The 20,991-nt window shown below is 46.5% G+C and overlaps 1 protein-coding gene across 5 annotated transcripts in view; it reads left to right on the forward strand.

Annotated features, from left to right (window-relative positions):
• The window catches only part of LOC140408582 (protein transport protein Sec24B-like), a 148,466-nt gene that overhangs the window by 90,557 nt on the left and 36,918 nt on the right, over positions 1 to 20,991 (forward strand). For all 5 annotated transcript variants that reach the window (XM_072495992.1, XM_072495996.1, XM_072495995.1 and 2 more), the window contains 3 exons: positions 4,692 to 4,850; positions 16,013 to 16,186; positions 20,035 to 20,145. In XM_072495992.1, coding sequence (XP_072352093.1) covers positions 4,692 to 4,850; positions 16,013 to 16,186; positions 20,035 to 20,145 — 444 coding nt within the window. The remainder of the gene's footprint in view (positions 1 to 4,691; positions 4,851 to 16,012; positions 16,187 to 20,034; positions 20,146 to 20,991) is intronic.

The following is a 20,991-nucleotide window of genomic DNA, read 5'->3' on the forward strand; positions in this document are numbered from 1 at the left end:
CCCACATTTCACCCTGCCCCAGCTCCAATCGTCGCCTTCCGAACCCTTCAGGATACCCGACATACCTGCAGTAGGATTTCAACAAAATGAAGGTGGTCCCTGACCAGGTACAGTGCTCTTTTGGATGCAACAACCCTCTCATGCACCTCCACTGCTCTTCTAAAGGTACTCCACTGCTCTTCTAAAGGTACACTGCAATACCTCGAAGCGAGACGACCTGCACTACAGGACCAAAATTCTCCACCAAGGCAACGTCGTTGAAGGTGGCCATCATCCGATACACACAGCACCACCACCAAGGCGAGATCCCACCCAGCAACAACTGCGCCACTCCTCGCTGATCCCCACCCTAGCTCACTCCAACCGCCACAAAACAAATGAGGATTTAAGCATTTTTTTCTTTTTTTTTAAAAAAAAATGTTTTTATTAAGGATTTTTCATATTCTACAGAACAAAGATAAGCGTGAACATATATCGAAGACAAGAATATATACATTACGGTCGTCTTCCATTATTTACATCGGTTATCTTTCGTTATTTACAACTGTTTCAGCTTATTTTACGTTCTCCAGTAGGCATTTAGTTCTCGCTGGGTCCCCTGCTGCTCCCTCCTCTTTTTTTTCTTCCTTAAACCCCCCCCCCCCCCCCTTCCAGTCGCCTGGTGTGTCCTCTTACCTCCTCATATGCTCTTATATCCTGTTGGGTTGGCATGATGCCATGTATTTTATTATTTGCTAGGCATGGTTGGGCTCCATGCCACTTTATTTTCCCCCCTCCCCCTTTCCATTATTATACTGTAGCTTCCCTCTCCTTCTGGCTTATTGGCTGTTGGCGACAAACAGGCCTTGGAACAACTGGGTGAATGGCTCCCACGTTTTGCGGAAGCCCTCTTCCGACCCCCGGGTGATGAATTTTATTTTCTCCATTTGGAGAAATTCCGACAGGTTGGACAACCAAGCTGCAGCTTTGGGTGGTGCTGCTGACCGCCAGCCGAGCAGGATTCTCTGGCGGGTGATTAGGGAGACAAAGGCAAGGGTGTCGGCCTTCCTCTCCGTGAAGAGATCTGGCTGTTCTGATACCCCGAAGACTGCCACTCTCGGGCCTGGCTCCACTCTCATCCCCACCACCTTGGACATCGCCTCAAAGAAGGCTGTCCAGTACCCAACTAGTCTGGGGCAAGACCAGAATATGTGGGTGTGGTCGGTCGGGTCTCCTTGGCACTGTTCGCATATGTCCTCCACCTCCAGGACGTTACCGACTCGTATGTCTAGGGGTATGATTCTCGCTTTGGGTGTTTCGGTCTAGGAGGCCCTGGGTTCAAACCCTTTAATGTTATCAGCAGCACCTTAGCACAGTGGTTAGCATTGTTGCGTCACAGCGCCAGGGACCTGGGTTCGATTCTCAGCTGGGTCACTGTCTGTACGGAGTCTGCACGTTCTGTCCGTGTCTGTGTCTATGTGGGTTTCTTCCGGGCGCTCCAGTTTCCTGAAGGACTTGCTTGTTAGGTGAATTGGACATTCTAAATTCTCCATCCGTGTACCCAAATGTGGCAAGTAGGGGATTTTCACAGGAACTTCATTGGAGTGTTAATCTAAGCCTACTTGTGACACTAATAACGATTATTATAAAAACCTGCTCATTCGGGTTCTGGTTAAGTGAGCTCTGTGTACCACTTTCAGCTGCATTAGGCTTAGCCTTGCCCATGTGGAGGTAGAATTGACCCTGTGTAGTGCTTCGCTCCAAAATCCCCACCCTATTTCAAACCCTAGATCTTCCTCCCACTTGTCCCTTGTCTCGTCCAGTGGTATGCATGCCCTTCCTCGTAGTCGCCCATTCAAGTGGCCGTATTTCCCCCTCCCTAAGTAAATCCTCGATTGTTGCTGTCGTCGTGGGCATGTTTTTGTTTCCCTACGTAAGACATTTTTGACCTGCATGTATCTTAGCTTGTTTCCCCCCAATCAGCTGGAACTTCTCTGTTAGGTCCTCTAGTGTTAGTCTGTTGTCTCTGTAGAAGCCCTGGCTGGTGCAAACCTGTGGTTGTTGCAGATGGGGGCTTGAACGGACATTTTGGTTCATCTGAAGTGCTGTTTTGGTTGGTTCCACAACCGGACCGGTGTGTGGCTATCACCAAGCATTTTGTCTTGGTTCGTTCTCACAAAAAGACCAATCAGGAACTTCCTGGGACAGATAACTCAAGAAATAACAAGTAAGAAATGTGCATTAGGATGAAATGTTGGATTAAAAGACGAGCAGTGCCGGAGCGCATAAACTCGACTGCTCCTGCCTCTGATTCAGTTTTAATAGGGTTGGTGTTCTCCTCAGCTTAGTATGCACCCACCACTCCAGTCAACATTTCTGAGATTGGACTGTTCGGAATTACTGACCTGGCCTGCTGGGGAACTTGCAGGAATGCCTCCTGGCTGTTGACCCCTTTGGCAGGTGAAAGCGGGAGATTTTTCCCCAAAATTTCATAGTGCAAAATTGACGAGTTTATCTTGTATTCAGTGCAACTCTGTTCAGAGGATTTAAAGTGTAACTCTGCCCCCTGCCAGTCAAAGCAGCTCTGACACTGGAATGCACTGCTTGCTGTTCTTTATGTGCTATTTGATAAGATGCTAATGAAGGAAATACATTATATGAGGCATTCTTTTTATTTGTGGCTAATTATACTCTGCCTGCCGGTTTAGCTCAGTGGGTTAGACAGCTGGTTTGTAATGCAGAACAAGGCCAGCAACGTGGGTTCAATTCCCATACCGGCTTACCCGAACAGGTGCTGGAATGTGGCGACTAGAGGCTTTTCACAGTAACTTCATACTTGTAACAATAAAAGATTATTTATTTTATTTTTATCCATATTTGAACTGACATATGTGCCTGATATAACTTTAGGGAACTGGTATAACTCAGATGTATAATTTTGCCCAGAATGTTAATTGCTTTATTGCAGGCTTTACTGCATTTGTATAATCAATATTTTTCAAAGCTGTATTGGAGTGGTTTTTAAAAAAAAAAAAAAAAAATTCTTATTGAATAATGGGATTGAAAGATACAGGAACAAGTTGAGTTCCAAAATGAAATTATAAAATAAAATTGCTTGTCAATAGAGCACGCAAATCCTATTTGCTCTTTATTCTGATAACTTGTCATTCATTATGTTCTTTGCTTCACATTGATTGTGTTTAAGAAAGTTTGCACCTCGAATAAGTTAATTTGATTTAATAGAATATTGCTGAACAATCTAGCTGCAAGATATGTTGGAATTGGAGTGTGTTTGTATTTGGTACAGGTCTTGCTTTTATTTGTTTACATCCAGTAAATAAATCCTCTGCTGTTTTGAGTGTAATATCGCAGAAATTACTTTCTTCATTTGTAGCAGTACTCAACCTGGTCCTCAACTGGTTTTCTATGGTTTGTGAGAAGGATTGTGCATTTTGTAGTGGCTTGATATCTCTGCTAGTCTTGGAACTCCCAGTAAATCCATTATATTTTGTAGCTAATGGCTCATAAAAAAAACATTTGCTGAAAAGTTAAATCCTCTCTGTACCATTCATAATGGGGAGACAGTGGCATAGTGGTTGTGTTATTGAACTAGTAACAAGGCTAATGCTCTCCAGACTTGGGATCAAATCCTGCCATGGCAGTCGTGGAATTTAAATTCACTTGATAAATCTGGAATATAAAACGAGTCTCGGTATTCATGAACCTATCTGGTTCACTCATTTTTTAAAATTTGTTCTTGGGATGGGGTGTCGCTGGCTGGGTCAGGATTTTTTACCCTTCCCTAATTGCCCTTGAATTGAGTGGCTTGCTCGGCCATTTTAGACTGGGCAGTTAAGAGTCAACTGCATCGCTGTGTGGGTCTGGAGTCACGTGTAGGCCAGACCGGGTAAGGACGGCAGATCCTGAAGGGCATTAGTAATCCAGATGGGTCTTTATGACAATCGGCAACGGTTTCATGGTCATCATTCGACTTTTAATTCCAAATTTTTATTGAATTCAAATTTAACCACCTGCCGTGGTGGAATTGGAACCGAGGACCCCAGAGCATGACCCTGGATCTCTGGATTACTAGTCTATTGACAATAACACTATGCCACTGCCTCCCCCTTCAGGGAAGGAAGTCTGCCATCCTTGGCCTACATGTGACTACAGACCCACAACAATGTGATTGACTTTTAACTGCCGTCTGAAATGATCTATCAAGACATTTAGGACAATTGGGGATGAGCAACAAATGCCAGTGGTGCCCTCATTCCATGAAATAACAAAAAAAAAATCGAAAGCAAAGTCCTGAATTTAAAAGAGAAACTAATGGGAAACAGAAGAATGAAAGGAAAATAAAGAAAAAGTTACTTGAAGAAATGCGAAGAATTATGCTGAAGAAATAAAGATAGAAAATAAGACAATCAAAATAATGAAAAATAAAAGTGCAAAAAGTAATATTTGTCCAGCTGAAAAAGGTCAAGGTGTTCTAATTTAATAAACTAGTTACTTGATTTTGTCATGTCTTTCAGGAACATTTCTGCTCTGTTTATTGTACATACACACACACTGAAATAATTACTCTCAACACTTCAATTACAATAATTGATTTCTCACCAAATGTTTGTACTTGCAAAAGGCTTTGCATAATCATAACCAGTGAGTAACAGCAAATTTTAAACTTAATGCAAATGTGATGTTTTTCACAGCTTGTATGTCAAAATATTCTGCTGGATCCGTCTTCTATTATCCATCATTCCATCACATTCACAATCCTGCCCAGGTTGAGAAGTTTCAGAAAGACTTCAAACGATATCTCATTAGAAAAATCGGCTTTGAGGCAGTTATGAGGATACGCTGTACTAAAGGTAAGATTTTTTTCCTGTAAATGTATTTGTGATCGTTATATGGACTGCATATATTCTTGTTACCTAATTGTTGCATATTTCTCATTGCATTGTAAAAAAAGAAAATAAAGACTTCAATTTATGTAATGCCTTTCATGATCACAATGCCCCAAAGCACTTTGCAATTGATGAAGTACTTTTGAAGTGTAGTCACGATTGTAATATAAGGCGGTAATCACTTTGTACACAATGATCCCCGCAAACGAGAGTGTAGTAATGACCAAGGTAATCTATATTTTCAATATTGAGTGAAGGACAAATATTGGCAGGACAGACTACACTTCTTAAAAATGTAGCCAAGTGGTCTTTTACATCATGTGAGAGAGAGCAAATGATAATTTCAAATTACCAGTAGCACACTAAGGACCATAGGCATCTCTGTCCATTAGAGAGAGAGAGACAATTGGTTATATTGCTTGAGTGGTGCCATTCCATATCGGATGTGGGACAGGGCAAGGATGCAGCCTCCATAAGCAAACATCGAATACCTACAGTGCAGAAGGAGGCCATTTGGCCCATCAAGACTGCACTGACCCTCTGGAAGACCACCCTACCCAGGCCCATTTCCCTGCCCCATCCCAAATACCCCACCTAACCTTTGGACACTAAGGAGCAATTTATCATGGCCAACCCACCTAACATGCACATTTTTGGACTGAGCAGAAACCGGAGCACCCGGAGGAAGCCCATGCAGACATGGGGAAAGTGTGCAGACTCCACACAGTTACCCACAGTCAAAATTGAACCTCGTTCCCTGGTGCGGTGATGCAGCAGTGCTAGCCACTGTGCCACCCACAGCTGCTAAGAGCTTTGACAAAGAGTCATCCAGACTCAACGTTAGCTCTGTTTACTCTTCACAGATGCTGTCAAACTTGCTGAGATTGTCGAGCATTTACTATTTTTCTTGCAACCGACAAGAGGTTGTACTTGTGTTGCTGTCACTATATTGCTTCAAATTGGAGCCATCCAGCCAACTGAGTTCATAGTACGGATGAGAACCAAGTTCAATCTAGAAAGTACAAAGTAAATCTGTAAAAGCAAACCAGATGCAAAGCGTGTGAGAAAAGGTAGCTCCTCCGTTTTAGCACCTTGTGCAAAAGACAGCATTTCTGACTATGCAGCAATCCCTCAGAACTGCACTGCAATGTCAGTTTAGATGATTTGTGCTCAAATCTCTGGAATGGGTTGTGAATCCACAATATCTGGCACAGGCAAGACTCGTCGTCATTGACTGTCCCTTGATTCAAGGATGATCTCTACTCGGGTGCGAGTTTAAGCATGGGTCTTAATGACTGAACAGGCAAATTCTCGAACCACAGATTCTTGGGCGGACTGAGAAGGAGGACCCAAATAGTGGAACATGGGGTGCAGCAGTAGCTTCCTTTTCTTTCCTTCTCTGACACCCCTCTGCTCATCATTTAAGAAATTTGGACTCAAAGCATGATGCAGTTTGATGGACAAGTTGTTTCCCTTCTGAACGATGAGTCCCTCCAACTTGTCACTGTCAATGTTGCTGCACTTCAAGCAGAGCTTCAGAGTATCTTTAAAGTGTTTTCTTTGTTCTATCCTGGAATGCATGCCATTTGACAGTTGAGAAAATAGGGCCTGGCAAGGGGGACAGGACACAAGTGTCCAGTTCATTGAAGTTGATTTTGCAGGAATTTTGCTTGAATGTTTGTGGAGCTAGATTCAAGAAGGATGTTGGGGGTTGTTTAGCGGTCTTCCCATTGAATCTAGAGGATGTGGCTGAGGCATTGCTGATGGAATGAGCCTGCCCACCATCTACAATGCACAAGTCAGGAGTGTGACCTGGATGAGTGCAGCTCCAACAATACCCAAGAAGCTCAACACCATCCAGGACAAAGCACCCACTTGTTAGGGATCCCATCCACCACCTTTAACATTCATTCCCTCTGGCATCAACATTGGCAGCAGTGTGTACAATCTACAACATAGAACATAGAACATGACAGCGCAGAACAGGCCCTTCGGCCCTCGATGTTGCGCCGACCTGTGAACCCACTCTAAAGCCCATCTACACTATTCCCTTATCGTCCATATGTCTATCCAATGACCATTTGAATGCCCTTAGTGTTGGCGAGTCCACTACTGTTGCAGGCAGGGCATTCCATGCCCTTGCTATTCTCTAAATAAAGAACCTACCTCTGACATCTGTCTCATATCTATCTCCCCTCAATTTAAAGCTATGTCCCCTCGTGCTAGACATCACCATCCGAGGAAAAAGGCTCTCACTGTCCACCCTATCCAATCCTCTGATCATCTTGTATGCCTCAATTAAGTCACCTCTTAACCTTCTCTCTAACGAAAACAGCCTCAAGTCCCTCAGCCTTTCCTCATAAGACCTTCCCTCCATACGAGGCAACATTCTGGTAAATCTCCTCTGCACCCTTTCCAATGCTTCCACATCCTTCCTATAATGCGGCGACCAGAATTGCACGCAATACTCCAAATGCGGCCGCACCAGAGTTTTGTATAGCTGCAACATGACCTCATGGCTCCGAAACTCAATCCCTCTACCAATAAAAGCTAACACACCGTACGCCTTCTTAACAACCCTCTCAACCTGGGTGGCAACTTGCAGGGATCTATGTACATGGATACCGAGATCTCTCTGCTCATCCAGATGTTACATGTAGTGCAACAACTCACCAAAGCACCTTTTGATCGCAGCTTCCAAGCCCCACACCATCCAGATTTGGAACTATATTGCCAGTCTTTCACTGTCGCTGGCTCAAAATCCTGCACCACCCTAACAGCATTGTGGGGGTTCCGACATCACATGGACTGCAGCAGTTCAACAAGCAGTTTGCTGCTGCCTTTTCAAGGGCAATTAGGGATGGGCAATAAATGCTGGTCCAGTGACACCCACATGCCGTGAATGAATTTTTAAAAATGTTCTTTAATGCTCTTATGTGATGCTGATGCACAGTCCAGATCTCAAAGAACAAAGAACAAAGAAATGTACAGCACAGGAACAGGCCCTTCGGCCCTCCAAGCCCGTGCCGACCATACTGCCCGACTAAACTACAATCTTCTACACTTCCTGGGTCTGTATCCTTCTATTCCCATCCTATTCATATATTTGTCAAGATGCCCCTTGAATGTCCCTATCGTCCCTGCTTCCACTACCTCCTCCGGTAGTGAGTTCCAGGCACCCACTACCCTCTGCGTAAAAAACTTGCCTCGTACATCTACTCTAAACCTTGCCCCTCTCACCTTAAACCTATGCCCCCTAGTAATTGACCCCTCTACCCTGGGGAAAAGCCTCTGACTATCCACTCTGTCTATGCCCTTCATAATTTTGTATACCTCTATCAGGTCGCCCCTCAACCTCCTTCGTTCCAGTGAGAACAAACCGAGTTTATTCAATCGCTCCTCATAGCTTATGCCCTCCATACCAGGCAACATTCTGGTAAATCTCTTCTGCACCCTCTCTAAAGCCTCCACATCCTTCTGGTAGTGTGGTGACCAGAATTGAACACTATACTCCAAGTGTGGCCTAACTAAGGTTCTATACAGCTGCAACATGACTTGCCAATTCTTATACTCAATGCCCCGGCCAATGAAGGCAAGCATGCCGTATGCCTTCTTGAGCATGCCGTATGCCTTCTTGGCTGCATACAACTCGCTGCATACAATCTCGCTGCATACAACAGTGTGGTGACTCCAACTGCTCTGTACACTAGGACGTTTGTTGATTTGCAAAAGCCTTTGTTGCCAAATACTCACTACCATATTTTGTAGACTGCTGAGCTGGCTCATTTGAAAGAGGTGGCTGCCAACATATGGGTAGATGGTGGCATAGTGGTATGGTCACTAGACTAGTAATCCTCAGACCCAGAATGATGATCTGGGGACCCGGGTTCAAATCCCACCACAGCAGGTGATGAAATTCAATAAAATATCTGGAATTAAAAGTCTAATGATGACCATGAAACCATTGTCGAACAAACCCACCTGGTTCACTAATGTCCTTTAGAGAACAAAATCTGCCATCCTTCCCTGGTCTGGCCTACACATGACTCCAGACCCACAGCAATATGGTTGACTCTTAACTGCCCCTTCAAGGGGAAGCCACAATGTGTCTTTGGAAGGGTTTCCTCAGCCACAGGAAATAGGCAATTCAGGAGAATGTGTGTTAGGATGTTCCCTGCTATGGACCAGAAGAGTTTGCTTCCACACCATGATTTGTCTCCCTTTTTGAAGATAATTACAATTGTCGCATTCCTGAATACAGGAGTCTAGTACAGCTGACTTTATTTGATACCACTTATTGAAATTGACTTGAATGTGTGAAGACTTTACAGATTGATTGTGAGCTGCACTGGGAATTCCTCTCTTCAGTCGGGCTGCTTGAAGGCTAAAATATTGATCTTCCTTTTCGTCCTCGAGCTCTTGGCTCTTGCAATGCCTTGGTGCTAGGTGCATGTTCATCATTGAGCAATGTCTTCACCAGGCATCAGTCCCCATAGACCATAAGAAATAGGAACAGGAGTAGGCCGTTCGGCCCCTCGACCTGCTCCACCATTCAATAGGATCATGGCTGTTCCGTCATTCCTCACGTCCACTCTCCTGCCCTTTTCCCGTAACCCTTTACTAATCTAAATTCTATCTCAGCCTTAACTATGCACAAGGACTCTGCCCCCACAGCTCTCTCTGACAAGGAGTTTCAAAGACTCGCAACCCTCTGCGGGAAGAAATTCCTCCTCATCTCAGTCCTAAATTGGTCCCTTCATTCTGAGGCGATGCCCTCTGGTCCTAGACTCTCCCTTTAGAGGAAACACCCTCTCAACATTTACCCTGTTAAACCCCTTAAGAATCCTATACGCTTCAATGAGGTTGCCACATTTTTTAAAATTCCAATGAGTAGTCCCACCTGCTTAACCTTTGCGCATAAGACAATCCCGCCATGCCGGGGATCATCCTTGTGAACCTTTTCTGAACCGCCTGCAATGAAATAATATCTTCCCTTCAATAAGGGGACCAAAACTGCTCACAGTACTCCAGACATGGTCTCACCACTACGTTGTACAGTTGCAGCAAGACCTCCCTATTATACTCCAACCGTCTTGAAATAAGTGCCAGCTTGATTATCTGCTGTACCTGTGTGCTTGTTTGTGTACAAGTACCCCCAAGTCCCTTTGTGTTGCAACTTAAATGGCAGTTTCCTTCCATTTAAATAATATTCTTCTTTTGTTCTCCCTTCCAAAATAAACAACTTCACATTTTCTCACATTAACTTCTTGCCAACCTTTTGCCCACTTAACGTCTCAATATCTCTTTGCAAACTGTTTGTATCCCTTTCACAACTTGCCTTTCCACCTGCATGGATCGAGTAATGCAGACATTACTTAGATATTTGGTTTGAACAATGGAATAATTCAGGAGGTGCCAGTGCTTTCATCTCAAATGCATTCATGTGGCTTTGTATATGAGAATAAATGTGTCCACTCAGGAAAGCGCGGGCTTTTTCCCGCGTTAGGGAAGGACCGGGGGGGGGGGGGGGGGGGGGTGATAGAGGAGCGCACACCGATTGCTGGGGAGGAGGAGGAGGGGGGATTTCCACGGGGGGGGGGGGGGGGTCAGAAGGTGTCAGCTGACTTACGGGAGTGTTATGGAGGGAGCAAAAGAGCTAGATATGGATCGAGCGGGGGGGGGGGGGGGGGCGCGGAAATAGAGTTGCTGCTGCATTGGCCAAGGGGGAACTGAAAACAGAAGAGGTGGTCGGGGCGGGGGTCCCCCATCTGGGGGACTGGAGGGTGCGGGTGGCGCGGGCACGGGACTGGCCTAGAACAGGAGATGGCTTGTCGGCGGGGGGAGGAGGGGAGCCCCCCAATCCGGCTGATAACGTGGCATGTGAGGGGCCTGAATGGGCCGGTTAAGAGGGCCCAAGTGTTCGCGCACTTAAAGGGACTGAAGGCAGACGTGGTCATGCTTCAGGAGACACATTTGAAGGTGGCAGACCAGGTCAGGTTAAGAAAAGGATGGGTAGGACAGGTATTCCATTCGGGGCTGGATGCGAAGAATAGAGGGGTGGCAATACTGGTGGGGAAGTGGATGTCGTTTGAGGCCAAGAATATAGTGGTGGACAATGGAGGTCGATACGTGATGGTGAGCGGTAGGCTGCAGGGGGCGTGGGTGGTATTGGTAAACGTATACACCCCGAACTGGGACGATGCAGGTTTTATGAAGCGTATGTTGGGGCACATTTCGGACCTGGAGGTAGGAAGCTTGATAATGGGGGGGGGGGGATTTTAACACTGTGTTGGACCCAGCATTAGATCGTTCCAGATCTAGGACGGGGAAGAGGCTGGCTGCGGCCAAGGTGCTTAGGGGGTTTATGGACCAGATGGGGGGGGGGGGTGGGGAGTGGATCCGTGGAGATTTGCCAGGCCCCTGGCCAGGGAATTCTCTTTTTTTCTCCCACGTACACAAAGCCTACTCCCGGATAGATCTTTTTGTTCTGAGCAGGGCGCTGAAGTGGAGGGAACGGAGTATTCGGCCATAGCCATCTCAGACCACGCCCCGCACTGGGTGGAACTGGAGTTGGAAGAGGAGAGGGACCAACGCCCGCTGTGGCGTCTGGATGTGGGATTACTGGCAGATGAGGAGGTGTGCGGGAGGGTACGGGGTGCATTGAAAGGTATTTGGAGGCCAACGACAACTGGGAGGTGCAGGTGGGGGTAGTATGGGAGGCGCTGAAGGCAGTGGTCAGGGGAGAGTTAATCTCCATCAGGGCTCACAGGGAGAAGAGAGAGGGCAGATAAAGGGAGAGATTAGTGGGGGAGTTTTTAAGGGTGGACAGGAGATATGCAGAGGCCCCTGAAGAGGGACTACTTGGGGAGAGGCGAAGTCGCCAGACGGAATTCGACCTGTTGACCACAGGGAAGGCAGAGGCACAGTGGAGGAAAGCACAGGGACGACGTACGGGTATGGGGAGAAGGCGCGCCGGATGCTGGCACATCAACTCCGTAAGAGGATGGCAGCGAGGGAGATGGGTGGAGTCAAGGATGGCAGGGGAACTACGGTGCGGAGTGCGGTGAAAGTAAATGAGGCATTTAAGGCCTTTTATGAGGAGCTGTACAGATCTCAGCCCTCAGCGGGGGAAGAGAGGATGCGACTATTTCTGGACCAACTGAGGTTCCCGAAGGTGAAGGAGCAGGAGGTGGCTGGTTTGGGGGCGCCAATTGGGTTGGAGGAGCTGATTAAAGGACTGGGGAGCATGCAGGCGGGGAAGGCCCCGGGACCAGATGGGTTCCCGGTTGCGTTTTACAGGAAGTATGCGGACCTGTTAGCCCCGTTGCTGATGAGGACTTTCAATGAGGCAAGGGAGGGGGGGACCCTGCCCCCGACAATGTCCGGGGCGATGATCTCTTTGATCCTGAAACGGGATAAGGACCCACTGCAATGTGGGTCGTATAGGCCGATTTCGCTCCTTAATGTGGATGCTAAGTTGCTGGCAACGAGGATTGAGGACTGTGTTCCGGGGGTGATTCACGAGGACCAGACAGGATTTGTAAAGGGCAGGCAGCTAAACACCAATGTGCAGAGGCTCCTAAACGTGATTATGATGCCATCGGTGGAGGGAGAGGCGGAGATAGTGGCAGCTATGGACACGGAGGAGGCCTTTGACCAAGTAGAGTGGGAGTATATCTGGGAAGTGTTGCGGAGGTTTGGGTTTGGGGAGGGGTTTATCAGTTGGGTTAAGCTCCTATATAGAGCCCCAGTGGCGAGTGTGGTTACGAATCGGCAGAGGTCGGAGTATTTTCGGCTGTATCGAGGGACGAGGCAGGGGTGCCCCCTGTGTCGTCGTCGTCTCCTTCCCCCCCCCCCGTTGTTTGCATTAACAATTGAGCCTTTGGCCATGGCATTAAGGGAGTCCAGGAAATGGAGGGGGGTGGTCCGAGGGGGAGAGGAGCATCGAGTGTCGCTGTATGCAGACGACCTGTTGCTGTATGTGGCGGATCCAGTGGAGGGGATGGTGGAGGTCATGCAGATCCTAAGGGAGTTTGGGGACTTCTCGGGCTATAAGCTCAATGTAAGGAAAAAGGAGCTCTTCGTGGTGCATTCAGGGGACCAGGGAAGAGGGATAGACGACCTACTGTTGAGGAGGGCGGAAAGGAGCTTTCGGTACTTGGGGATCCAAGTAGCTAGGAGTTGGGGGGCCCTGCACAAACTTAATTTGACGCAGCTGGTGGAGCAGATGGAGGAGGACTTCAAACGATGGGATATGTTACCACTCTCGCTAGCGGGCAGGGTACAGTCGATTAAAATGATGGTCCCCCCCGAGGTTTCTTTTTGTGTTCCAGTGCCTTATTATGATCACCAAGGCCTTTTTTAGAGGGTAGGCAGAAGCATCATGGGTTTTGTGTGGGCAAACAAAACCCCGAGGGTAAGGAGGGGGTTTCTGGAGCGTAGTAGGGACAGAGGAGGGCTGGCGTTGCCGAATCAGGGTGGCTACTATTGGGCAACCAACGTGGCGATTATCCGTAAGTGGGTGATGGAGGGAGAGGGGGCGGCATGGAAGAGGTTGGAGATGATGTCCTGCAAAGGAACGAGCCTGGGGGCGCTGGTGACGGCACCGCTGCCGCTCTCGCCGACAAGGTACACCACGTGTCCGGTGGTGGCGGCAATGCTAAAGATCTGGGGGCAGTGGAGACGACACAGGGGTGCGATGGGAGCCTCGGTGTGGTCCCCGATCAGAGATAACCATCGGTTTGTCCCGGGGAGGATGGACAGGGGGGTTCAAAGCTGGCATCGGGCAGGGATTAGAAGAATGGGGGACCTGTTCATCGATGGGACGTTTGCGAGCCTAGGGGCGCTGGAGGAGACGTTTGGGCTACCCCCGGGAAACGCTTTCAGGTACATGCAAGTGAGGGCGTTTGTGAGGCGGCAGGTGAGGGAATTCCCGTTGCTCCTGGCACAGGGGATTCAGGACAGGGTGATTTCGGGTGTATGGGTCGGAGAGGGCAAGGTGTCGGCGATATATCAGGAGATGAAAGAAGAGGAGGAGTCTTTGGTAGAGGAGCTGAAGGGCAATTGGGAGGAGGAGTTGGGGGAGGAGGAGATTGAAGAGGGTCTGTGGGCTGATGCCCTAAGTAGAGTTAATTCCTCTTCCTCATGTGCCAGGCTTAGCCTGATACAGTTTAAGGTTATTCACAGAGCGCATATGACAGGGGCGAGGCTGAGCAGGTTCTTTGGGATGGAGGACTGATGTGGGAGGTGCTCAGGAAGCCCGGCGAATCACGCCCATATGTTCTGGTCGTGCCCGGCACTGGATGGGTTCTGGAGGGGTGTTGCGAGGACTATGTCTAAGGTGGTGAAAGTCCAGGTCAAGCCAAGTTGGGGGCTGGCACTATTTGGAGTGACGGACGAGCCGGGAGTGCAGGAGGTGAAAGAGGCCGGTATCCTGGCCTTTGCGTCCCTGTTAGCCCGGCAGAGGATCTTGCTATTGTGGGAAGACGCAAAGCCCCCCAGTGTGGAAGCCTGGATAAATGACATGGCAGGGTTCATCAAGCTGGAGAGGATAAAGTTTGCCTTGAGAGGGTCTGCGCAGGGGTTCTTCAGGCGGTGGCAACCGTTCCTAGACTATCTCGCGGAGCGTTAGATGGAGGTCGGTCAGCAGCAGCAGCAACCCAGGGAGGGAGGGGGGGGGAAAGGGGTTTTTCCTCGGGGCACTTGAGAAAGGAAAAACATAAACCTATGGGAAAGTCAATATGTGCGGGAGGAACCCAATGTACAAGTTCTGTATTATGTTCGATTGATATGTTTATGTCTTGTTCTGTTACTTTTCTTTTCTTTTTTGTTACGGGTAAAAAAGAATAAATGTGTCCAGAGTTCAATAGACAGAATTTCTGACAGTGCAGCACTCCCTCAGTCCTGCACTAATGTCTGTCAGATTTTGTGCTCTCAAATCTCTGGAGTGGGTCTTGAACTCTCAACCTTTGACGCAGGCAAGAGTGCTTCCAACTGATATAGCCTCTTGGCACCAGATCTCATTGGAATGATCATTACGACCTGGAGTTTCCCCAGGCGGAAGTGAAGATGCTGAACCACAGGGAAGAGGGTAAAATAATTCTGAGCTCCAGTCTGTCAGACCTCGTCGTTCACCTTCCGGTGGATAATTACAGAGCAATGAAATAAAAGGCCATTAAAGCAGATTTGTCCCTTTAATCTGAAATTCATTAGCAGACATTTAGGGCTGAAATCCAGCTGATAGATTCTTGTAGCAGAATAGTTTCATGACCAATGTTATATTAAGTCTGTCAGCTCACTCTTTGTTTCTAAGTCAGAAGATTGCCAATTCCAGCCTCATTTAATCAAGGCTGATATGCTTGTGTAATACTGAGGCAACATTGCATTGTCAGAGATTTTGCTTCTGGATAAAGTGTTAAATGAAGGCTGCATCTCTTTTAATATTTTGTGTGTAAAATTCTATTTCACTATTTAACAAAAGTCATGAAATTCTTCCAGTGTTCTTGCCAAAGTTGCTTCTTCAAGCAGTACCACCAAAAATAAACTAGCTAATTAGTCATATCATTGCTGCCTGTGGGATCTTAATATGGTTAAAGTGGCCGCTGCCTTTCTCTACACATCGACTACTGCACTTTTAAAGTATTTTTGCTTTGAGGCTTTTCCAAAAGATGTAATAGGTGCTTTACAATTAGAAACTTTTCATCACTTGGTAGTGTCAACAATTTCACTTTCTATTCCCCGGAGACCTGGAGGGTCTAAAGAGTGTGAGAAAGATTAGCAGCGAAGAATAAATAGTTTTACAGAAATAAACGTCCACTTAGCAGAATTGAAAGTTATTCAGGCAATTATTTAAGGCCGCAAGTGATTGTGTTTATCTATGCATAATATGTTTGTTAACATATTAAGTCCGTGTACTTAAAAGGCATTAATAGTGTGAACAGCCTTTAAGATATTTCAGCATTATACAAGTATAGTACAATGATGATTAATCCAAATTCCCATATACAGCAAACTCCATTTATAGTGCATTTGAAAGAACCTAAAGTTACAAAAAGAAAAGATTGTTACACCTCAAGTATAAGTGGAAGCATAATAGTGCCCTGATAGTAATGATTTCTCATTTGCAGGTCTTTCCATTCATACTTTCCATGGAAACTTCTTTGTGCGTTCCACTGATCTGTTATCCCTTGCTAATATAAACCCTGATTCCGGATTTACGGTGCAAATGTCTATTGAGGAAAATCTGGTCGACACATCCATTGTATGTTTTCAGGCTGCTTTGCTTTACACTTCAAGCAAAGGTAGGTCAATGTCTTATAACTTAAAAATTAAGTACATAGGTTCCCATTAGTTGATGTAGCTCAAGAAAACTAAACCAGAGTTTTTAATTTCACATATTGGTTTCATTCTAAAGCTTTTCCAACAATGAAACTTGTACAAGACTTGGTGGAAAATGTGTTATGTCTAACTAAAATTATAGATACTTTTATTAAGTATTTGCTTTGGTAACTATGTCCAGTTTTTCCGCTCTACAATTAACAACACCTACCCAAATACCAAGATTGACATTGATGTCACCTTACCTAGCCAGATAACATGCCACTAAAGGAATATTTTCTGTACATGAAGATTTTTTTTTAATGACTTAAAGAAAACACTACACACTATTTGTCACCCTGTGGTCAACCCTTAGTGTCTGGCTGACCGCCTCTTTTCCCTTTACAATTTATGGTGGTGTAATGGTTATGTTACTGCACTAGTAATCCGGAGAGCTGGTCTAATCAGAGAACATGGGGTTCGGAACATTGACACCAGTCCCCAGAACGTCTCATGGTTCCCAGTCAAGTGGGCAAGCAAATCTGCTCCTGATAACCCTTGCCTCAGTTGATGATTCAGTACCCCATATTGAATGCAGCTTGGAGGTTGCACTGATAATATAAAGGGCACAGAATATACTTGAGTTTAAAAAAAAAAAAATCATTTACAGGGTGTGGGCATCGCTGGCTCGACCAACATTTATTGCCCATCCCCAATTGCTTTTGAAAAGGTGGTGGTGAGCTGCCTTGAACAGCTGCAGTGCATGTGGTGTAGTTACACCCACAGTACTGTTAGGGAGGGAGTTCTAGGGATTTTATCCCAGCGACAGTGAAGGAACGGTGATATATTTCCAAGTCAGGATAATGAGTGACTTGGAGGGAAACCTCCAGGTGGTGGCGTTTCCATGTGTCTGCTACCATTGTCCTTCTAGATGATAGCAGCCATGGGTTTGGGAGGTGCTGCCTAAGGAGCTTGGTGAGTTCCTGCAGTGCATCTTGTAGATGGTGGACTTCAATGTTTATCACCAAAGATGATTTGGTTGTCACCAGTGATTGAGCTGGCTGAGGAGTTCTGATAGACAGTAATGACCCAGGTCTTGGTGTACAGGGCAACTTTTAAAAGTTGACGATAATATGAAACATGGAAGCATTGTGAACTGTGAGGAGGAGGTATCGAACTGCAAAACAGTTGTAGAATGGGCAGACAAGTCAGAGTTGAAGTTCAATGTGACAGAATGTAAAGGGATTCGTTTGGAAGGACCAACAAGGAGAGTCAATAAAAAAAAATGTGGGTACAACTCCAAAGTGGGTGAAGGAGCAGAGGAACCTGGGCATTTATGTGCATAAATCATTGATGATGCCAGAACAGGTTGAGAGCGTGGTGTATGAAGTATGCAGTATCCTGGGCTTTATTGATAGGGGCATAGAGTGCAAGAACAAGGAAGCTATGTAGACCTTGTACATATCACTAGTTTGGCCTCAGCTAGAGTATTGCATCTGCTAAAATCCCAGACCAGATCCCGATATCTGTCAGGATTCCAGACAAAAACCCTAAACACTCCTTTAGTTTGTAAAACTGTGAGGAAAGAATACTTCACTCCAGGAGTGATACCAGTGACAAATAGGGGTGCGGTATACTTTATTAACACCGAATTAATGACAGAATTAAAATAGATATCAATTAACAGTTAAACAAGTGTCAACAGTCAAAGGGAACACTAACTCCTAACTGATATCATCTTTATCTCCAATCAAGCAAAATCCATTACAGGTCAAAAACCACTTGCATATGCAGTTAGCAAACACATGCTGTCCTCTGGGCAGAGATTTCTTAGAACATAGAACATTACAGCGCAGTACAGGCCCTTCGGCCCTCGAAGTTGCACCGACCTGTGAAACCACTCTAAAGCCCATCTACACTATTCCTTATCATCCATATGTCTATCCAATGACCATTTGAATGCCCTTAGTGTTGGTGAGTCCACTACTGTTGCAGGCAGGGCATTCCATGCCCTTACTACACTCCGAGTAAAGAACCTACCTCTGACATCTGTCCTATATCTATCTCCCCTCAATTTAAAGCTATGTCCCCTCGTGCTAGACATCACCATCCGAGGAAAAAGGCTCTCACTGTCCACCCTATCCAATCCTCTTATCATCTTGTATGCCTCAATTAAAAGACTGCTGGAAGAGAGAGAGATCCTTTCAGGAACACAGCCTGCAGATCCTTCTGTGTCAGACCACTGCTTAACCTTGAAAACCTTTCGCAAAAGCTGCTGCTCAACTTAAAACCCTTAGTTGACTACCAGCTAAACTGCCTGCTACATCTTCATCTTTATCCCACTCTGATACCCTGACTTGCTTACCTAAGGTTTAACACTATGTCTAAAATTATCTTCTCCCCAGGGAATCTCCAGAAATCATAACGAAAATCCATTAGGCCTTGTATAGGTAACAATTTACATGGTTGGGCTGGATAATGGTATCACTTTTTACAACATCTTAATTGCATATTTTGCAGACATAGAGGCTGCCTGTATGTTAAACCAGAATTTTAAAAAATATTACTGCACCAGAAAAAAAAAATACCTTCACTCATACCGAATTGCGTTTGATCCATGTATCGCAGTGCTGCTGACTTATAAAATAAATTATTTCTCAGATTGTGACAATAATAAAGATTAGTATTATAAAATCCATCTTTAGCATTCATAACCAGATGTAAATTTTGTGGGCGGGATTCTCCCATTGGGCGGCAGAGTGTTCACGCCATTGGAAACGGGCCTCTGGGAGTACCGATTTTGACCCCTATAGGGAGCCAGCACGACGCTGGAGCGGTTCACGCCGCTCCAGCCTCCCGTTCCGGCGTGAACTGTGCGTCGCGCCAACTCACGCATGCGCGGTGGCCTCCCTCAACGTGCCGGGCCCGACACAACATGGCGCGGGAGTTATGGGGCCGGTGCATAAGAAAATAGGTCCGGGGAACGAGAGGCCAGCCCGCCGATCAGTGGGCCCCGATCGCGGGCCAGGCTCCATCGGAGGCACCCCCGGGGTCGGAGCCCCCCTCCCCACAGGCTGCCCCCCGACCCTACGCACAGAGTTCCCGCCGGCTGCGACCAGGTGTGGACGGCACCGACGGGACTCTGCCACTTCAGAGCAGCCGCTCGGCCCATCCGGGCCGGAGAATCAGCACCCTGGCCGCGTAGAGCGGCCCGTGACCAGCGCTGCGCCAAACAAGCCGTCGTCAGGGTGGTGTGGCACGGTTGCAGGGATTCTTTGGTCCGGCGCAGGGCTGGGAGAATCCCGCCCTGTATGCTTTGTTCTATTGTAGAATACAGGACCGTTAGTGTTTGGTCTAACATTATCAATTAATCCAAGATACATGGGTACAAATGAGGGCTGAACGGTAGCACAGTGGTTAGCACTGTTGCTTCACAGCTCCAGGGTCCCAGGTTCGATTCCTTGCTTGGGTCACTGTGCGGAGTCTGCACGTTCTCCCCGTGTCTGCGTGGGTTTCCTCCGGTTTCCTCCCAAAGTCCAACGATGTGCTGGTCAGGTGGATTGGCCATGCTAGATTGCCCCTTAGTGTCCAAAAGGTTATGTGGGTTTACTGGGTTAGAGGGATTAGGTGGAGATGTGGGCTTAAGTAGGGTGCTCTTTCCAAGGGCCGGTGCAGACTCGATGGGCCGAATGGCCTCCTTCTGCACTGTAATTTTTATGATAACTTAGACTACTGACTTCCATTTCCTAAGCTTTTTATTCTATTTTCTAAAACTTCATTGTGAAAAGCGAGTTTCAAAATTATCGACTTTAATTTTTGTTTCGTTGTGCAGGCGAACGTCGGATTCGAGTGCACACTTTGTGTTTACCGGTTGTGAAATCTGTAGCTGATGTTTATGCAGGAGCAGATGTGCAGGCTATTACTTGCCTTCTTGCAACTATGGGTAAGTGGCTGTTCTATTGTAATATGATGGGGAAAACCCAGGTAATGAATGAAGACACCAGAACACAAGGTCTTCTCTTTACAGATTGTGAACATGGGTGCTGGTGCTTTGGAACACTTCAAGGATGCTGTGTTGGCAATTTTGGTATGGAAGGGTGGGCTTCTTTCAAAGAATAAGACCACAGACTAGTTTGGAAGTCTGACATTCTTCCAAGTTCATTCACTCTCCAATGGGAGGATCCTATAAAAGTTCTGATGACCTCTACCTTCGGGTCAGACTGGGCTCGAGTAGTGTCAACAAAATGCTTGTTCATGTGATTATTAAGGAAACTCCAGACATTTGGCTACTATCTGTTATCTCAGATAGTTATCTCAGCCAAAAAAATCTCAACTTTTCCCACAGTGTTTGATTCCTCATAACCTGCTTCACTGCGCCAAGTAGAAGATCTTTACACAAAGCTGGACTCTATTTCTGTTGAGAACATCTACTACTTCCTGATATGTGCAAATTATTCAACAAAAGCATTAAATGTCCATGCTGTCAGCTGGGGAGCAAGTTCTACCCTAGTTGGTAATTTTATACTGGTGACTTCTCCATTTTTGGAAGCTGCCTGTTGTGCACCCACCCTTTACAATGGGGCCAGGAACACTGCTTTAAACTCCGGTCTGTTGATGCGCAGTTATTGTAAGTGGGTTTTCCACTAGATTTGAGCTTCTTCAAGGTAGAATTTGTGCCATCACAAAGGCTGTCGATTTCCACCAACGTAACATGGTCTGAATTCGCCCCTGAATTTAGAATGTCCAATTCACCTAACAAGCACGTCTTTCGGGACTTGTGGGAGGAAAC

Source organism: Scyliorhinus torazame, chromosome 3, assembly GCF_047496885.1.
Source record: "Scyliorhinus torazame isolate Kashiwa2021f chromosome 3, sScyTor2.1, whole genome shotgun sequence".
NCBI classification, from domain to species: domain Eukaryota; kingdom Metazoa; phylum Chordata; class Chondrichthyes; order Carcharhiniformes; family Scyliorhinidae; genus Scyliorhinus; species Scyliorhinus torazame.